Source organism: Chaetodon auriga, chromosome 1 (genome assembly GCF_051107435.1).
Source record: "Chaetodon auriga isolate fChaAug3 chromosome 1, fChaAug3.hap1, whole genome shotgun sequence".
Taxonomy (NCBI): domain Eukaryota; kingdom Metazoa; phylum Chordata; class Actinopteri; order Chaetodontiformes; family Chaetodontidae; genus Chaetodon; species Chaetodon auriga.
Window position 1 is genome coordinate 24,743,704 of NC_135074.1, and position 18,546 is coordinate 24,762,249.

At 40.6% G+C, this 18,546-nt stretch overlaps 2 protein-coding genes across 3 annotated transcripts; one reads left to right on the forward strand and one right to left on the reverse strand.

Annotated features, from left to right (window-relative positions):
• Nucleotides 1-221: 221 nt before the first annotated feature.
• LOC143321016 (coiled-coil domain-containing protein 81-like) lies at nt 222-18,101 on the forward strand. Of its 2 annotated transcripts, none has more exons than XM_076731116.1 (16): nt 222-309; nt 10,189-10,250; nt 10,338-10,491; nt 11,126-11,310; nt 11,414-11,488; nt 11,580-11,748; nt 12,645-12,756; nt 13,282-13,375; nt 13,606-13,752; nt 14,555-14,653; nt 15,210-15,379; nt 15,471-15,549; nt 16,270-16,380; nt 16,832-16,941; nt 17,034-17,159; nt 17,504-18,101. In XM_076731116.1, the coding sequence occupies exons 3-16, from the start codon at nt 10,410-10,412 to the stop codon at nt 17,640-17,642; spliced, it is 1,698 nt and encodes a 565-aa protein (XP_076587231.1). In that variant the 5' UTR covers nt 222-309; nt 10,189-10,250; nt 10,338-10,409; the 3' UTR covers nt 17,643-18,101. The 2 variants fall into 2 exon arrangements, with proteins under 2 accessions (XP_076587231.1, XP_076587239.1); XM_076731124.1 differs by lacking the exon at nt 222-309 and adding an exon at nt 8,736-10,045.
• On the reverse strand, nt 1,711-7,881 carry LOC143321033 (interleukin-18 receptor 1-like). The gene is made up of 10 exons (XM_076731136.1): nt 7,568-7,881; nt 5,025-5,280; nt 3,987-4,170; nt 3,617-3,761; nt 3,432-3,497; nt 3,214-3,337; nt 2,916-3,061; nt 2,590-2,667; nt 2,292-2,444; nt 1,711-2,212 (listed from the first exon to the last, which is right to left on the reverse strand). The coding sequence occupies exons 1-10, from the start codon at nt 7,620-7,622 to the stop codon at nt 1,866-1,868; spliced, it is 1,554 nt and encodes a 517-aa protein (XP_076587251.1). The 5' UTR covers nt 7,623-7,881; the 3' UTR covers nt 1,711-1,865.
• Nucleotides 18,102-18,546: the final 445 nt, after the last annotated feature.

Genomic DNA, 18,546 nt, shown 5'->3' on the forward strand with positions numbered 1-18,546 from the left:
GGATGGCGGTTTTTATTGAAAATGGCAGAGTCTGCCACTTCCAGGCTGGTTTCAAAGTTGCCTTCACATACACAAAAGAAATCTGTCTGTTTTTAATTCTAGGTGTCTCTGTCACTGTTTGCTGTTGGCTCTCAGACAGTCATGTGGGCTGTATTGAGTTGCTGCTACCGCAACACAAACATTTCCTTCTGCATTTTCTGCATGTGCTCGTCAGCAGATTCATTTCCACTTTTTGGAAGGGATTAAAGTCACAGCGAGCTGTGAGATGAAGAACTGCAGGCGACGGGCTGAACACCTCCAACTCCACAGGTAACAAACTCTTTCACCTGTGCTCTGCTGTTGTGTGGAAAACTACTGGCATTATGTGCATCATGGAATCAGATGCAGGTTTAATTATTATTGACTGAAAACAGACACACCAGCTGATCTTCTGCTGTATTTATGACAAAGGAGAAGTGTTGGCTGCCTCAAGAATCCTTTGCAAGTTTGCAAGTTTTATGGCTTAGTTTTAGTTTTTACTTATTTTGTATTAGTTTGGCAGAAGTTTTACTTTATTTTTGTTAGAATTGATGTGTCAAAAGTGGCTGGATAAACATACAAAACACATTTACTAATTCTAATATTTGCATGTAATATATGTGCAGCAGCATGAAGGAACAACTTTAAATTCAGTGTGCAATCTTCAATCTGTTGCAAAACGACAACAGATGAGTCTTGATACTTTATTGCTAAAAAACTAAAACTGATTTGCATTCATTTTTATTTTAATTTGTTTTCATAACAAAGCGGTATAATTTCAGTTTCATTTCAGGTTTCCTTAAAAGCTATCGTTTTTAGTTCCTTTCAGAGAATTACCTTTTTTTTTCACTGTTTATTTTCATTCTAGTTTCAGTCTTAGTTTATGACAGTGACCCTGCTTTGAACATTTCCTCTTTATCACCACAGCAGTAGAGTACATTTCACCATCACAATTCTGTGTGATCAAAACAACTAAATCAAGAGGAGGGGGACTGAATATGCTCAACTTTCACTAACTTTTAATGAACTGTTTAACCTAGTACTCATCAAGACAGCCTGTGAGCGAGAACAGTTTTATTTTTTATATTTTATTTTGGTGTATTATTGACTAGACTTTGAAAGTAAAAGGCTAATTTCAGGGAAGTACAGCATTATGTTTTTACATTTCAATTGACATCTTTGTAGCTGCACTGTCCACTAGGTGGCAGGAAAACACAACAAGCTGCCATATGGACTGCCCTCATCCGCTAACTACAGTTAATGAGCAAACAATGACCGACTTATCCAGCAAACACAGAGCAACAAATTGTCACTGGTACATTGGCTCAGTTGTGGTATGAAGTTGTTGATGGTCTCACCAACTCTTGATAATACTTTGGGTGTATGAGTACAAGCACACAAAATGTAAAATCAATATACTAGAAGAGACTATAAGGCGAGACAATTAATATTACACATATTAATTCCATGTTGTTACAAACATTTAATGCTGTAGGTTTAAAAGCAATGATACAAAAGAAACAGAAAATTTTATGATAAATGGAGCAGTAGGAGAAATGAGTTATGAGGGAATGGACAGCAGCCTGAAATTGACAATGGTATTGTCAGTGAGTAAGATGATTTTCAAAAGATATTTTAGGTAAATTGTGAAAACTGTGAAAAGCTTTAAAATATTACTAATATGTAGCAAAATACAAATGACTAAAACAATGAATCTCTGATATAAATAGTATGAAAGCTGTTGGCTATCTTGCAGTGTGACTTGACTTAAAATATATATAGTACTCAAGTCATACACTAAAAACACTGAAATATTCATTCTTGCTAAATATTTGAACAGGTATCATCTATGTAGCTGTCTGAGGTAAAAGACTTATTTTTGGTGCCTGCCGTGGAGCACGGAGGAGATAGCGTAGCTGCTTCCGGAAGGAGGAGGAGCGCAGCATGGAGCGTGTGCCTTTCCAGGTGACACAGTCTGCAGCCTTGCCAAGAAGCTGTAAGGCCTCTGGTAATGACCCTGATCTGGAGGCTTCTGTTGTCTCAGTTTTGATGAAAATCAAGCGAGTCTGCCGCTCCACCAGGGCTGCATGGAAGTCGTTCAGCAGGCCAGATCCTGGACCAGGATCCGGAGAGGTGGGAACCAAAAGCACAGTCCGGCTCTGCTCTATACAGTCTAACACCGCCTCTGCTACAGCTGCAACCAGAGTTCAGATGATATGTTACTTCACAGTGATTTTTAGGTAGATTTTCTAAAGCTAATCTTAAATTTGTACCTTTCTCTGGCAGGACGTCACGATCATAAAGACAGAGACTGTACCCATGTCTCTCTTCCAAAACACTCTCCAGCCATTTTCTGTCCTCTCTCTTTAGTCCTGCGTCTGTGTCGCTCTTGTAGCACATCAAAAAGGCATCGTAGCTCTTTCCATCTAAGCAAACAATAACAAACAACAGCACTGCAGTCACATGATGATACAGGTGCAGATAAAGTGACTGAACGCTTTTACCATGAAAGATGCACCTGATCACAAACACTATTTATTTGAAGCAAATCACCAAAACCATGAATCCCACCTGAGGTGCCACAATAACATGTAAGAGTGTCTCGGAGGAGAAGGGTGATGTCCATTTTCAGCTTCACATAAACAGCTACTGTTAAAGCAATCACCACCAGGATGGCCACAATGCCAAGAGCCATGGAGAGGGAGAAAAAAGAAGGTGTTGGGACATAAAGGATGAATAACTCTAAAGACTGTAATTTATTTAAAGTAGCAGACGCCAGATGAAACTTCCCAGTTTGAGCTTTATGATAGTAAAATGAACAAAACACTGCTGGAAACGGCCATATACAATACCATGTAGCAAAGCCAAAGCTTTGTCCATCCATCCATGTCGTGTACCTTTTTGGGCCAAGGTGATGGTGACAGAGCTTGAGGGTACGTTGTCGCTGTCCAGTTTACAGGTGTATTTTTTTGAGAGATCCTCTTCTGACACCTTTTTGAAGACTAAAGAGGCTGTCATCTTTATCTCGTCACTATCATATTCACTGGAAAGGAAAGGAAAGGGAATAATGGAGTGGTATGAAGCAAGACAAGTCGTTTTATGTGTGTGTAGAGTGTTAATGTGGCCGTGTGTTAATATTTGCAGCATCTCTCACACTGTGTTGTGAGAGCTGGTGTATCTGTGTCAAGTGTTTACTGTGTATAATTGTAGAAAACTGGTAAGCTGCTGTTTCTCTCCACAAATGAGTCTCCACTTAACCAGAACACCTCATCAAAGTCTGAGGACAGAACAGCTTTACAGTCAATCACCACCGTAGAGCCTGGAGGAAGCAGAGTTTAGGCAAGAGTTAAAATTGGTGATTTAGAGAGGCAGTAAATGCTTGTGTGTGTCCACGCTGCAAGACTGAAGCTCACCCAAATCTACGTGGAACACATCATTCATGTGCGGTGAAATGATCGCTGCAGATGTCACTACTTTTTCTGTGCATAAAAAGAAGAAAATTCTTTACATCTTTATATATATATATATATATATATATATATTATATTTAAAATTTGAACTTCGATGAAGATTAACATATCCAAAAAGTGTTTCTTACTCTTTTGTCGGACATCAAGCTTCACTATGAAGGTCTTGTTATATATTTGACCGTCATACAGGTAAGATCTGGTACAGGTGTAGACACCCTGGTCATTCTCCTTCACACTTGAGAAGTAATCATCTTTTGGTAGTGGCTCACCCTCCTATAAGATGGGAAATGAAGGAGAATTTCTAAGCACGAAGTGAATGAAAACCAGTTTTAAATGTAGGGAAAATACTCAAACTCAAACTTTTTAAAGATTTAAAAATTACAGCACACTTTGTCAAACAGAAATAATGTAAAAACAAATGATGTAAGATGCATCCTGCAGCTTCTTATTTCACAATCAAATCTCATTCACACTCATAAATCTGTAATGTTACTATACCTTGTGCCATGTAATGCCGTTGCTGGTAATATAGGTATTTGCAGCAGGTGTATCTACATCAGGGCAGTTCAGCGTGTAGGACTCTTGTGCATAACATATCGCAGAGTATGTGCTCCTCTCTTCATACTCTCTGGTCTGTGTCTTGTACACCGTCAGCCTGAACCTGAACTGTCTGCTGGCATTCCTGTCACACCATCAAAGAAGAAGATGGTATCAAGTTTTAACATTTAAACATTTTGTAGAGGCTCTGAATGTGAAAGTGGAGACGGCTTTGAGGATCTGTTTTGCCTCCTACTATGCTATTTCTCCATCCAGGTTGTTTGGCAAGACCTGCAGATGTCTGCCGTCACCACATCACAACAGACCCCAATGGCATTTGATTTATTGCTGATTAGGTTTCGTGCTGCAAAGAACCAAATTGCTCCAAACGTATCTGGATGGAGAGAAAAGGCTCTGGATAAGAGCTCTGTTTAACTACACTTGCTGTAGGGATAGCAATGTAACATGGTCCACCAATTCTATACAGACATTCATGGTTCCCAGAAGATGAATCCGAATGACTTTGTCAGATAATTTGGTTTTTGACCAAACCCCTGCAAAAGTAATTCAACTTCAGCTGAAAATGTTAGCACGCTAACAAGCTAAACTAAGATGATAAGCTTGGTAACCATTACCTGCTAAACATCCACAGCTAAGCGGTGCTATTGTTAGCATGTTTGCATTTCACTCAAAGAACTGCTATGTAGCAGTACCGTAAGAGCTGTTAGCATGTCTGTCGACTTTCAGTTTTGTTTATCCTTAAATGAAGAATCACAAGACAAAAAGCGCTTTAAGCTCGGATGCTGTCTAAACTTTGTATTCATTAAGATACTAAAGGACATGTAAAACCTCATAATTATAGTTAGGCACTACATGCCTAACTATTTATGACAGTTTGATAGTACTGTTCAGTTTCAGACTCAGAAACGAAAGCCTCTCTGTTTTCTGTTTCACTCCCTTGGAATACAGGAATGCTGTTTATCAATGTTTGCACTTTACCCCAGAGAGCATGAGTAATTTCCCTGATGGTTCACAGTAACACTGAGAATCACAAGGCTTCTCCCTTGACGCAACATGCCCATCTGACTCTGCTCCACAGGTGACGTGGTGTTGCTCAGGTCCATCTCCAGGGAGGTGTGACTGGTCCAGATCAGCTTGGCATCACGGTGATTATACCCTCTGTAATGAGGGCACTGCAGCGCCACCAGCTCACCTGCCTTGACATATATCTCTCTGGGTCTCCGAAGACACAGACCTGGAAATGTGTCACACATTTCAGTTCATATTGCTGAGTAAAGCTATAACATCAAGACAATCTTATACTCTGAAGGTAGCTGAAATGTGGCTGGTTAGTCCTCTAATCGAAATATCTATTAATGGAAAATTTACTGCTGTCAACCAACCAGAAAACTGCTTCAATTCTGAATGTATAAGATGTCCTTTAAATCAATAGTTAGACATCTGTGATTTATGTGCTTACCAGTAAAGAAGAAACTACAGTCAGCAGTTAGTTAGCTTAGCTTAGCTTAGCTTAAAGACTAGAAGCAGATGAATTCTTGGCCAAGGACAGGAACTTCCTGAAATCTTATCATTGTGAAAGTTGTCAGGCAACCCTCGGAAACCTGAGATACACGGTAATGTGTTGAACGAGCAGGTGAATTTTATTACCTTTGGGCAGAGCCAGGCTAGCCGTTTCCCCCTTTCTAACGTGCTAAACTGAGCTAATGGTGTCCTGGCTGCAGCTTCATATAAACATGAAGGTGGCGTCACTCTTCTCATCTAACTCTGTGGTAACAGAGTACCATAGTACATACATTAGGTAGTAGAGTTACTCTTTGTGATGTAATGCCGTGAGCTTGGAGGATGTAAGTATTATGACACACTATGACCACATCTCATTTTATTGGTGTCTAATGGTCTTGTGATTTCCGTGTAAATGGCTTGGATCAACTTGCACCGGAAGTACTCGGACTAATAACCACTTTGTTCGTGCTATTTGACATGTCTCATAACCACACGGCTATTTCACAATGCAGGATCGCTGATATTGTGTGGATTAGTTTGAACTGCCATATTACAAGAGTTTGTTGATGACCTCTTTGATGACCACCTTTTTTTTTTTTTAGCTTGAGCCTAAAGTCACGAGAACAGCCAGTCACTGTAGACTTCAGCTGATGAAGAGGGATTCAAAGACCACAAGAAATGTTCCTAAAGGTGTTTTAATGCCTGGTCTTTCATTACAGAGCCTTGTTTCACCTAACATGGACACTATTTTCAGTCATTTTTAGGTGTGTTATTACATTAGTGTCATAAGAACTGACTTGGTAGATAAAGTGTTTAGATCCTTTACTTTAACAGGGTCTCCTCAGTGTCACATTGAAGTCTTCTTAAGGCCCTTTTAATAATAAATAATGTAATATCTATGTCATGTTCAAACAAGTAGGCACAATAAGGCCTTCAGTTATTTAGTAAGTAAAATAATTTATTGATATAATAGACATTTGACCATTATGAGATGATGAGCGTCTTATCATCTGTGGTTAGTCGTCTGTCCACTGTGCACATTAAAAAATGTGTATCTAATGTTACTGTCTGCAGCTGGCAAGAGAAAATATTCAAGACTTTTAAATGTCATCTAAGACCTTTTTCAGGGAGCTGAAATCAGTGCTTTTCAGAGTCAGAGAAAAGTACCATCAATAAATCAATGTTTTATTACTCTATTATAGGCTCAACTCCTATCAAAATACAAGAATATGAACAGCAAAATGTTAAAGTATGCAGACAGCTGGCCCATGTCAGTGGTTACTCACCTGTTGATACTGATACAACAATGTGTCAGAAGGCTGAAACTGAAGGAGCAGGTCCAGGTTGAGCCAGTTTTAACTACTTTATAGAAGGTATGTAATTCATGACATCTACAAAGGGGTCACAGGAAAACTCAGGGGGGTCATGAGATGATCAATGAGGGTTAGAAAAAACAGCTACATAAATCTGTTTTTTTCTTCTTTTTTTGGGGGGTCAAATATGTGATAATGTGGGTGTGGGTAATTTATTAACAATCTGGGAAGATTAGGCAACGTCTGTTTGGAAGGAATGCAAACAACTCATGGAAATGTGACCAGGGGCCCCCGAGTAGGAAGGTTAAGAATGAATGAGATTAATCTTTAACAGTGTGTTTTATTTTATCCGCTGTGTATCAGATTATCTTGATCTAAAAAGTAACTGACTACACCTGTAAAACAAGTACAGTGGAGCAAAAGTCCAATATTTCTCTCCGACAGGTAGTGCAGTTGAAGTTAAAGACACATAAAACATACCTCAAAAATGCACTTACTGTTGAGCACTGTGATAATTACTTTCTGAATATTTATTAATGACAAATGTGACATCACATAATGAAGCTGGGTTAGGTGATGATTATCCTCACTCTGAATGTTTAATAAGCATCATGTAGAGTCCAGATTCTCCTGTGACAACCAAAAATTTACATTATTCAACCTGACTAATTGTGATATACTGTAATGAAGTGGCAATTTTCTTACTTGTCTGTAATGTCAGGAGGAGAAGCAGAAGAGCCTGAAATATGTTCACCGTCATCCTGATAACATCTCCTCCTCAGGGATCCAGCAGAGTCACTGTGACTTCCTCTGACTGCCTTATATAAGCAGCTGGTGCAGTTCAGAATGACAGAGGTTAAATTTGCACCATTTACAAACTGAAACTGAAAGAGAAAAAACAAGCACACCTGAAATCACTCTCTGGGTTAACTATACAGTTTTTCCTCGCTTATATTTATAGCTGACATAGTTTCCTGGAGCCATGTGTTTATCAAACATTCATACCGAGGTGATTTACCCCAAAAATAAGTAATGATATGAGTGATATTTGTGTTGCCCTTATTAACAAACAAGTGAATTTTCCCGCTCTTAATCATGATATTTGCTGTCTTAATACTCCATATATGGTAGAGAGGGGGATGTTTGGCGGTTGCTGGAAATTGCAGGACATCCTTCAAGATTTTCTGGGATTTTTCTTGTTTTCACATGATGTTCTTTTTTTTTTTTTAATTTTATTTCCCAGCATTGAGGTTTTTTTTAAAGGCTACTTCAAAGCCTTCTGCTTCAAATGAAGTTGAGGTGGAGATATGAGATGGAGATGGTTATTGATGCGGGGCGGCACGGTGGCACAGCAGGTAGTGCGCACTCACCGGTTCGATCCCCGGTCTTCCCGTCTGCGTCTCTCCGGGCACTTCGGCTTCCTCCCTCATTAGGTTGATTGGTGACTCTAAATTGTCCTTAGGTGTGAGTGTGAGTGTGTATATGTTGCCCTGCAATCGACTGGCGACAGGTTCAGGGTGTACCCCGCCTCTCGCCCGTTGACAGCTGGGATAGTCGGGTATAGAAGATGAATGAATGGTTATTGATGCTTTCTGACAGTAGTGGAGGAAGAATTCAGTTCCTTTACTCAAATAAAAGTACTCACACCACACTGTAAAAATACTCTGTTACAAGTAAAAGCATTGTTACTGTATAACCAGCAAAATGTATTTCATGTATTCAATGTAAAAAAAAAAAAAAAAAAAAAAGTCCCCCATGACTGTTATACTATAATATATTATATCATGGTATTATTATTACTCACGCATTAATACAACAGCAGGATTTTAAAAATGAATAAATAAATAAATAAATAAATCAGGCTATAAAAAGTAAACTGAAAAATTATGATCCACACAAATGCCAATTTTGTCCGTTAATCAACTAATCCTTTCCACTTGACTTGAACATATTGTTGGGTAATTTGATTTATAACAAAAACATCTTTTATAAAATTGAAATGTGTAAAATAACTTGCAGCTGTCAAATAATTACGTTGGAGTGAAAAGTGCAATATTTAGGAGGAGAAAGTGAAAAGACTGAAGTAATGTACAAGTACCTCGATGTACTCAAGCACAGTACTCAGCTTCCATCACTGCTTTCTCTGTATACAAAAGTAAATATTAACCTCTGAAATCAGGTGGAGTAGAACAGAAGAAGCATAAACTGGAAATATGGACCTCAAAATTGGCCTGAACTACAGAACATTTCCACATGCATCCTTGACAGCAACACAGACACTGATTTACAGCTGAAGGCCAAGTGACTCCTCTGATGATGCTCCTCCTCAAACCCTTATTCCTCACCTTCCAGAGAAGGTCAGATGTCCTCACGCTTAGTGCGAAGTATGAGTCATGCTCCAACAAACACTGGATCCCTGCTTCCCATAATACCTTCCATAGCATCACTGATGACCTCATTATGTTTTGAGCTTTTTTTTTTTTCTCCATACATTTGACTAGCAGCACACATGAAACTGCTTACTCAGACTGTATGGTACTTCCCCTTATAACATGACCTTTGCGTGCAAAATCAGTGGAGTTTCCCTTTAATGACAGTAAAGCTGCCTTCCTTGCATGTGCTGTATTTCCGATCAATGGATTAACTAGTACAAACACCTCTGAACGGTATACTGACCTCGGTGAGTTCATGTACTTTCCCTACTGCCACCTTCACATTGGTTAATAAATAATCCATTTTACTGTCAACAACAGAAATGGTGCACTTGTAGGGGAGCACGTGTATTTTTATGTATTATTATTATTAAGTCTAATACTTCAGTGCTGACTTCACCCACTGCACAGTATGATTTCCCGTGGCCTCCATGGCCCGCAGCTCTGTGTTCTTCGGTGAAACGGTGGCAACAGCCAGATGAAACTTGAACTGAAAACCTGCTTTGTTGTAGAGACAGAGTCATTCCGACGCACCGGCGCGCTCTGGAGACCCGGATCGGTGCGCGGGGGCCGACTTGTCCTCTCGATTCCTGGCAGTTGCAGACAAGCAGGAAAAAACAACTTAGAGAAACGATTCCTAAACTTCATCCTGCGAGGATTTTTTTTTTTTAAGAGATGACCGACATACTGCGGCTGGTGTCAGACGCGGACGGAGGGTCTTTACCGACTCTTTCCCAGCTCTCTGAAAACGGTCGGAAAAGCTTTATTTTGTGACAGTGTGTTTAACTGTTCATTTAGCTGATGATAGTTAGTTTTCTGTGTATACTCCGATAATAAAGTGTGTGTCATTCATGACCTCTCCAACCCTGTGAGCAAACGTCATGTGCTTTTCAGATATAAACAGTATCTGGGCTGAGGTATCCGCCTACACTGAACGTCAGCTGACCTTACAGAAGGTTAGTCTCTATCTATCTATCTATCTATCTATCTATCTATCTATCTATCTATCTATCTGAGACCGCCTGACTGATCCATTGTAATAGGGGGTCCACCTGGCAGGACTGGGGACCTTCACCTTCTCTCAGCAGAAGCTGGACATAGGAAACAAGTTCACAATGATCCAAAGACCCATCTTCCTCCTGGCAGGGAAACTAGTCCAGTCTCTGGGTTTAAAGCAGGTCAGGCCGCTGGCTGCAGGTGAGCACATTTTTGAAGAAGAGACCTAGAACATTTTCCTGTCAGCACTTCTGCAGCTCATTAATTAACACACTATATCTTGGTTGTTAATACTATACAAAAACCAAAGTGTGAAAATGGCATATCGTCATTTTATGGGGGCCTATGTGGCAGACTAGGTCTTGGTCAGGACCCTTTGAGCAGAGACTCCATGAATTTAAAGCTAAGTTAGCTTCACGTTTAGCACACAACACAAGAGTTTTGGCAATCGTCAAATCTCGGCAGGTGCATTAATCCAAAATGTTAAACCTTCCGTTAATTAAAGGAACGCTTTCAGGTCCCACATGCACGATTTTCTGCCAGTTTGAACACTTTTTGTTATTTCATAGGAGAGATTTCATTTATTTCTCTGTGCTCTTCTCACCGGTCTGAGAAAAAGGTGTTGTCACCCATGCACCCATCACGATGTATAAAATATTTAAATCAGAATCTGATGACAGTTGCTCAATCAAACCTGATCAAACCACACACAAGCTGCACTCATGAAATGAGATCTGTACTTATTTGGATCAATCACATTAATGAAAGAACGATAAAGATATGAATGTGTGTGTATGTGTGTGTGTGTGTGTGTGTGTTTGTGTGTGTCTTGCAGCAACAAACCTACCAGTGGTGCAACTGAACTTCGCAGCTGTGTCACAGGAGACTCCTTTCAGTCGAGACGTCGTGGAGGGCTGCGTCAGAGAAACTCTTGTGCTCCTCTTCAGAGCTTTGGCCTCCGAAAAAAACGTGTTCCTCGCCTTACAGGGAATTGGAGTTTTGTCCTTTAAGAACAACAAGGTGGCTCAGCTGCTCATGCTGTATTTTTGCGCCGTGGCTCACATTGTTGTGACTCTGACTACAGTTTTTTGTTAAATCTAATGTGATCTGATGTCGCTCAAAGGTGCGGATGAAGTTCAACAGAGATTTCATTAATGCCATGGATGGAAGTGGTAGGCTGCTGTTAGCCTTTAACAATGTGAGTACAGAGGAGCGCATGTGTGTTTGCATGTTACAGAATGCACAGGATATATTTTAGTATTCCCACTTTGCCACTTTTGTCCCTCCAGAGACCTGGGAGCAGTGTCTCTTTAATGTCTGGACTGTCCAGGCTTCAGAGGCCACAGACCGCCAAGCCCATCACCCTGCCAACTGTCTGCTCGCCTCAGCCAGACAACAGAGTGGGTGACAAAGACCTATGGAGCTTGTCACCAGCTCCAGACCAGAGGAATGCAGAAGGTGAAAGAGCTTTTTGCACAAGGCTGACAATTTGGTATTTGATAGCACTTTAATGAGTTTAAATTAAGAACTGAATCAAATCCAAATTCTTTCAAAATTCTTGTCAACTTGCTGCAAAGAGAAAAAAGACATTTGTTCCTCACTGTGTGGACGAGCTGGAGCTGCAGTCGCTGTAGAAGCTGTAATAAGGATAAAGAAAAGATGTTAGTTGTGATTCATCATATAGGCATTGTGTACAAATTGCTTTATTAGTTATCATCAGCAGTTGGGGAAATAAGGCTCATTTGATTTCTTGGAATGACTTTCTGGAGGAATGACTTCCTTGAGGAATGACTTCCTGGAGCCTTGAACGGTTGCATGGCGCTCTTATGGTAAAGACAAGACTTGAGGAGGTTTTTGTACATGCAGGCTAGCTGTTTTCCCCTGCTTCCAGTATGCTTAGCTAAGTTGACTGTTTCCTTGCTGTAGCTTCATATTTATCATCCAGTGTTCAACAGTGGCACTGCACTTGAAGATGAACTGGTTGCACAAGCAGGTCGAGGTGGAGCTCTCATTCTAACGTTTTACAGAATGACTCAAGCTCTTACTTTAGATTTGCGATATGACACACCAGGAATTGACAGCTCTATAAAGAGCTAATAATAAACAGCTGGATAAAAGATTTGTTATAGCTTAATGAGTCTGGGCATCGTACCAACTTGGAATTGGCTACTGAAAGCCATCTCGATTAAAAACAGGGTGTAACTGAGGCTGAGATGCAGCAAAGAAAGACTCATTATTGTGTGCAGAATGACAGAATCAATAATGATAGCTCTGGCACATATGAAGCACGAGATAAGTGCAGGTATATTTCGGAACAGTGAACCTACTCAAAGTGTCGTGTGTCTCTACACAAGTTCCCCAACAGAGAGAATCTAAATCCCATCAGACGCTGCAGCCCGCCAAGATGAAAGCTGTCAGCCTGTCTGAAGAACCGAATCCAAAACCCCTGATGGAGGCCGCTGACAAGTACTACACACACACACACACACACACACACACACACACACACACACACACACACACACACAAGCACACAGACACACGAGTGCACACATGCTCTATGGAGAGGTTCAGTTTGCAGTGCACAGAGCTGCAGGTAGAGGAGTCACTGAGAGCTGAGAGCTCAGCGGTGGTCTTATATTGTTACTGCCCCGAGGCAGCTTCCGGCTCAGATTCCTCTTCTGTCACAGGATCCCTCGCTTCCCATAATGCAACCGATAGCATCACTGATGACCTCATTATGTTTTGGCTTCTTTTTTTTTTCATAGACATGACCAATATTCTACAGATCTGCAGCAGACATGCAACTGCTTACTCAGAGTGTTACTTCCCCTTCTAACATTATACTTTGTTACAACATCCTCAGAAACATTTAGTCTCCTTCACTCCTCAAACACATGCGCATAGTTTAAAAAGGCCCCTATGTATTGTATATGTATACATGGATGTAGGTAGAATATACAGAATTAAAGAGTCTGTTTCCTCTTACAGGCCCACCACCTCCATCTCACCTCCAGTGGTTGCTCCCAAACAGGAGGAACATGCTGTGAATATTACCTGCTCTGGCCACACCCGTGCTGGACAGGTGAGTGAGTGTGGCCATGTATCTGTGTACTGAAGGTGGGTAAGTGTAGATCTAATCTGTCTTTTATAGCGGTCTCTAAAATTCAAGGTAAGTGTTTAGAGTACAACGTAAAGGGGTCACAGGTATTGAGGGCTGTGGGGATATTCCTCTCTGAATATAGTATATTCTCTACAATTTCTATCGTCACTACACTAATTAATTACAGTGCATGTTTCCTGTGGCCTTTGCAGGAGCTGTGCTACCTGTGCATGCAGCGGGCTCAAAGGAACGTTCCAGTCTACCTGAGGGAGCAGCAGCAGGCGGAGGAGAAAGCTCAGGAGAAACTCTTACTGCTTAAAGAACAACAGAGAGACAAGCAGTACATGGATGAGGAGCAGGTGTGTGCTGGTTTGTCAAGTGTGCATGCATGTGCTTACTACTGTTACCCCTTCACATTCTGTGGATAATGTTGGTTAACTTGAAACAAATTCAGAAAAATTCATTCATCATCAAACAAATTCATTTTAAACTAAAATTCTTACATATTGCCTGTTTAATAGTGCAACATAATTATCTTAAAAGTAAATGCTTGAATAAACAGACGTTCCCTATTTTTTGTTTCATTTTGACCACTTTCTAAATGTTCATCTCAGCTGAGCTGAGTGCTGTGGGGATTTGGGGGGTTTCTAGTCAAGAAAAAAAAAATTGGATCAGAAAACAACACACAGACTGAGGATATCTAAACTATTTGCTCCACACAGCCAGAGGCAGATGTAAGATAACACTCAAACCATAATGACCAAAACCAAAGCAAAAGCTGCGATAAAAACTGATAAAACAAATAAAAATGGAAAAGAAAGTGAGGAGTGAAGGGTGGTTCCAGACTGGTTGGGGCCAGAGAGCAGAGCAAACAGCTTTACTCTTTTTTATAGGACTGGGAAAGAAGTGTGGACCATGTGGGATGTTATAACACAAAATGATTGTAAGTGTCTCACATGTTGTTTTTGCCAACATTATATCATGGTTCAATAAAACAGCCTCTAAAACAGATCATAATGTGCCTAAGAATCGATTAAGGGAACTGCCCTCTCAAATAAGTTCATTTTTTCACCCCTGGGAGGACATGTTATGCTCTGAATGTCTTTTCTTTATCAGTCAATATGACGATGAAAGACGTGTTGTTGTGTGCTCACCTGGCAGGCAAAGCTGGACGAGCAACGTGAACGTGCAAAGCAGGTTGCCACATTCAACCTGCACATGTCAGACAGGAAAGAGAAGACTTACTGTCCTCTGTTCCCCGTGAGTACGACCTGGAGTTTAAAGTTGTAACCCATAACATTTTAGTCCTGGTAGCTAACGTGTGAGCAGCTAGTGTGTCAGAAATACAACAGAAGAGCAGCTGTTGTATCTGTTTGCAGTGCAGCCAAACAAACCAGAGTGGTTTTAATAAAGACGTAATTGGTTGTTTTCTGCACTCTTATTTACTACTGCACACAAGTACAATGTTTAAGTGTGCAGCGGTTTGTTACAATTGCAAATTGTAACAAAGCACTGCACACCTCACTGCTAGATGTCACTATATCCCAAACATTGGACCTTTAAAACAGCTCTGATAGGACAGTGGAGAGTTATCAGCAAACAGTGAGCTGAGCTGATGAGATAAATTTATGCCATGAACTTCCTGTCAATCCTTAATGCGTGTGACGGCACTCCACCCTGGAGCACTGAAAATCTTAAAGTCTATTACTTTCAAAACACTAAATCACATTTTAAAACTCGTGCCACGCACTGCACATTCTTAGTGTCAGATGGAGTTGTTAAAATTCGGTGTCTTCTCTTGGCTGCTTGCGTTTAGACTTCATTCATCTTCCCAGCTCGGCCCCTCACTCCTGTCAGGAGGATTCAGCAGCATCATTACATGAAGGAGCTTCAGAGCCAGATAGAGAGCCGGCGGCAACATGATGCACAAGACCAGCAGAACCGTCTTCTCATGGAGCATCTAGACCAGGTCCAGCTGGTCCAGGAGTGAGTACGACAGCGGTACAGCTCCAGCATTTCAAATCGTCATCTGTTGTGATAACTCGTTTGTCATCTGGTGTGTATGTGTGTGTTTTAGGATAGCTTTACAGAAGGCACAGCAGCTCCAGCAGAAACATGAGAGAACCAAGCATTACAAGAGGGCGCTGGACACTCAGGCAAGGAAATACTCCACAGAGTTGACTTTCAGATTTGACACAAACACAATCAAAGCAGCACAAGCAGTGATCACCAGTGACAGCAGAGAGAGGAGTGAGTTACATCAGGTTACTTTAGGCTAATAGTGATTAATTTCAGGTTTTACTTCTCAGAGAATTTGTTCACAATAGTTATAAATAATCAATTTTTGAATAAATTTGAAACAGAGACACAACTAACTTTTTTTGGATTGATTACTTTAACGACATTAATGAAAAAATGAAACAATGACGTTACAAAATGAATATTCACAAGGTCATATATGTATTTCTATCTATATATTTTTGGTTAATGTGATGGTTCTTGTGTTAAGAGGATTTAAAAATACATTTTAGGTGAATTGAGAATTGTAGCACTCTCTGATGCTGTTGATTTCTGAAGAATCTCAGCTTCAATTATGGTTGGTTATGGACATCTGAATGTGCTGTGTTGCTCAAGGTTGAGGAAGTCCAGTTAAACAGAGCGGTTCTGGGAGCTTGCAGTACTCTACACAAAAAATAAGATTTAGCATAAATAGATCAGACTTCTGCAGCCCACTTCTTAACACTTCTTAAGAACAATGCATGTAATAACAAAAAACATATCTCGGTTCTGCTGCAGTGATTTTTAAGGGGTTGTTTTATATCATGTTCTCCTCTTTGTTAACCTTACAACTGAAAGGAAACTGTTCTGTCCTTCAGGTGGGAGACAAGAGGTGCACAGAGCCTCCAGAGCACCAGCTTGACAACTCTGGGTTCAACCGCTGTGAGACGGCAACCAGCAATGCAGCGAGCCGAGAGAGGGCACAGAAGGTCACTGCTGTTTCTTACTGCTTCCACGAGCCTCGCGTTTCATTTCAGTTAAAAATACATAACTCTTATCAGCATAATAACAAGCTGAAGTACTGAATTACGCAGAATAACCACTGATGTTATATTATTAGATATTATATCGCTCGATTAATATAATTGATGCATTAACATGAAAGCAGCAGTTTGATGTGTAGCTTGTATTTTATATGCAGCAGGGAAGCTTCAACTTTAAAAGTGCATTGAATCTCATGCAAGGTTCTACTACCTACAGCTGTCAGATGAATGCAGTGGACTAAAAAGTAAAATATTTAAGTATGAAGTAGCAGTACTTGGGTAAATGTACTTAGTTATTGTCCACTTAAGTTTTTTAGGCCCAAAAATATTTTCTGCTCTCTAAGTCTCTTTTTTTTACTGGCCTACGCTGATGTGATGTTATTCTGCATACTGGCAGCTCTTCCAGGTAAATTTCAGTACTGCCACTCAGAGGAAGAAAAAAGAACTGCACAGCCGTCAAGAACAGCTGGAGAGGGAGAGAGAAATTCTCAAACACAACAAAAGAGAGTGAGTAAAGGAAGGGAGAGATGAAAGCAATGGATGGCATTGAGGATGTGGAAACTGGTAGGTTGTCTCTCTCGCGTATGTTTCCTGTCCAGGTTAATACTGAGCTGCATTAATCGCTTTGAGAAGAGGAGGGACATCAGTAAGTCACTAGCGGACGAGTGGAGTCGCAGTGCGAAGCTCAAACACCAACGAGAGGAAGAGGAGAGGCGCTTCCTGAGGTGTGTGGATGTAGGATCACCTTGAGCCTCCTTCAGCATTCATCCGAGCATTTACATCTATTCACACTCTCAAAATTAAGCACTTAGTCTTACTGGTATTAAAGTTGTTGCATCATTGATTAAAAAGGCTATAAAATGCTGTACACATTGGTTCAACGTTCATTAAATGTCCTGATTTTGGTGATTGAAGGTTGAATTTCAGAGCATTGCCATAAACAAAAGGAAATATTTTATCGTGTGATGGTCAGAACTGCTACAACAGTCATCTGATTGTGGCGTACTGTTCATCATTTTCTAGTCACTGATTCATCCTTCCATGCTTTACTCTGTCTCAATGTGGCCAGGTCTGCTGGTCAGCTCCTGGTAGATAAGCTCGCACAGTACGGACGCTGCTGCCAGTGTAAGAGGAGGACCACCAACTGTGGAGAGACCAACATCTGGAAAGACTCTCATTACCTCTCTGGCTCCCAGTTCATGATCTGATGAACAGTGTAGCCTACAGCAGCATTTGGACATCGAAACCTCACAGCCTAAGCAAGACCTCAGCCCTCGTAACTCATCATGTAATGGCCACTAAAGATTGAAACAATAAGTTAAGCATATATGAAGCATACTGGGATGTTATGGTGTGTGAGATTTATTCTTGCTCCTTTCCTGAATTAGTCTTTGGAGTTCATGTTTGTTGTACCTTTATTTTCTTTAATGTTTTTAGTGTTTGTGTGCCCCACGGTTGCATGTTACTCACCCATAGAATATTCAGTCAGTTAATGATGTATGTCAGCCCAATCAGCTGACAGGTAGCTTGTCAAAAGGTTTATATGAGAGGTGGAGACTTTGACTGTCTTTGTTGATTAAATCGTTTTGTTCAGTTCAGATCAGATTTGTAGTCACTGACTATATTGCTTGCTCACTTTTTTTCTCCAGTACATTCATCAATAAGCTGTTGATAATGCTGTGATTCTGACTGTTACGATCACTAGTTTGAACCCAGAACAAAATCAACACCGTGTACTCGGTTAACAGCTCAGCAGCCACTTATTTGCAACAGAGTTGTCACATCACAGTTTTTCCGGAAGCTGCTGCGATCTTTAAATAAGCTTCTAACCAGGAATTAAAATGGAACTCATGAGCTGACAACTGTGCATTTAGCAGGGATTCAGACTGAAAACACCCCTGCATTAAAGCAGTGGAGGGGGCTGCGTTGGTGGGGGCATGTTGGTACTAGTGAGACAATGAACACAATTCCAGGAAGCCTAAAGGATTATACTAACTAAATACCAAAGACTGCACAAAGATTTGTAACCCTCAGACAGGATTTTACAAGTCTGGAAAATAATCACAGTGGCAACTATTTTATCTTTTGTTGCAACAACTGCAAAGAAAATAC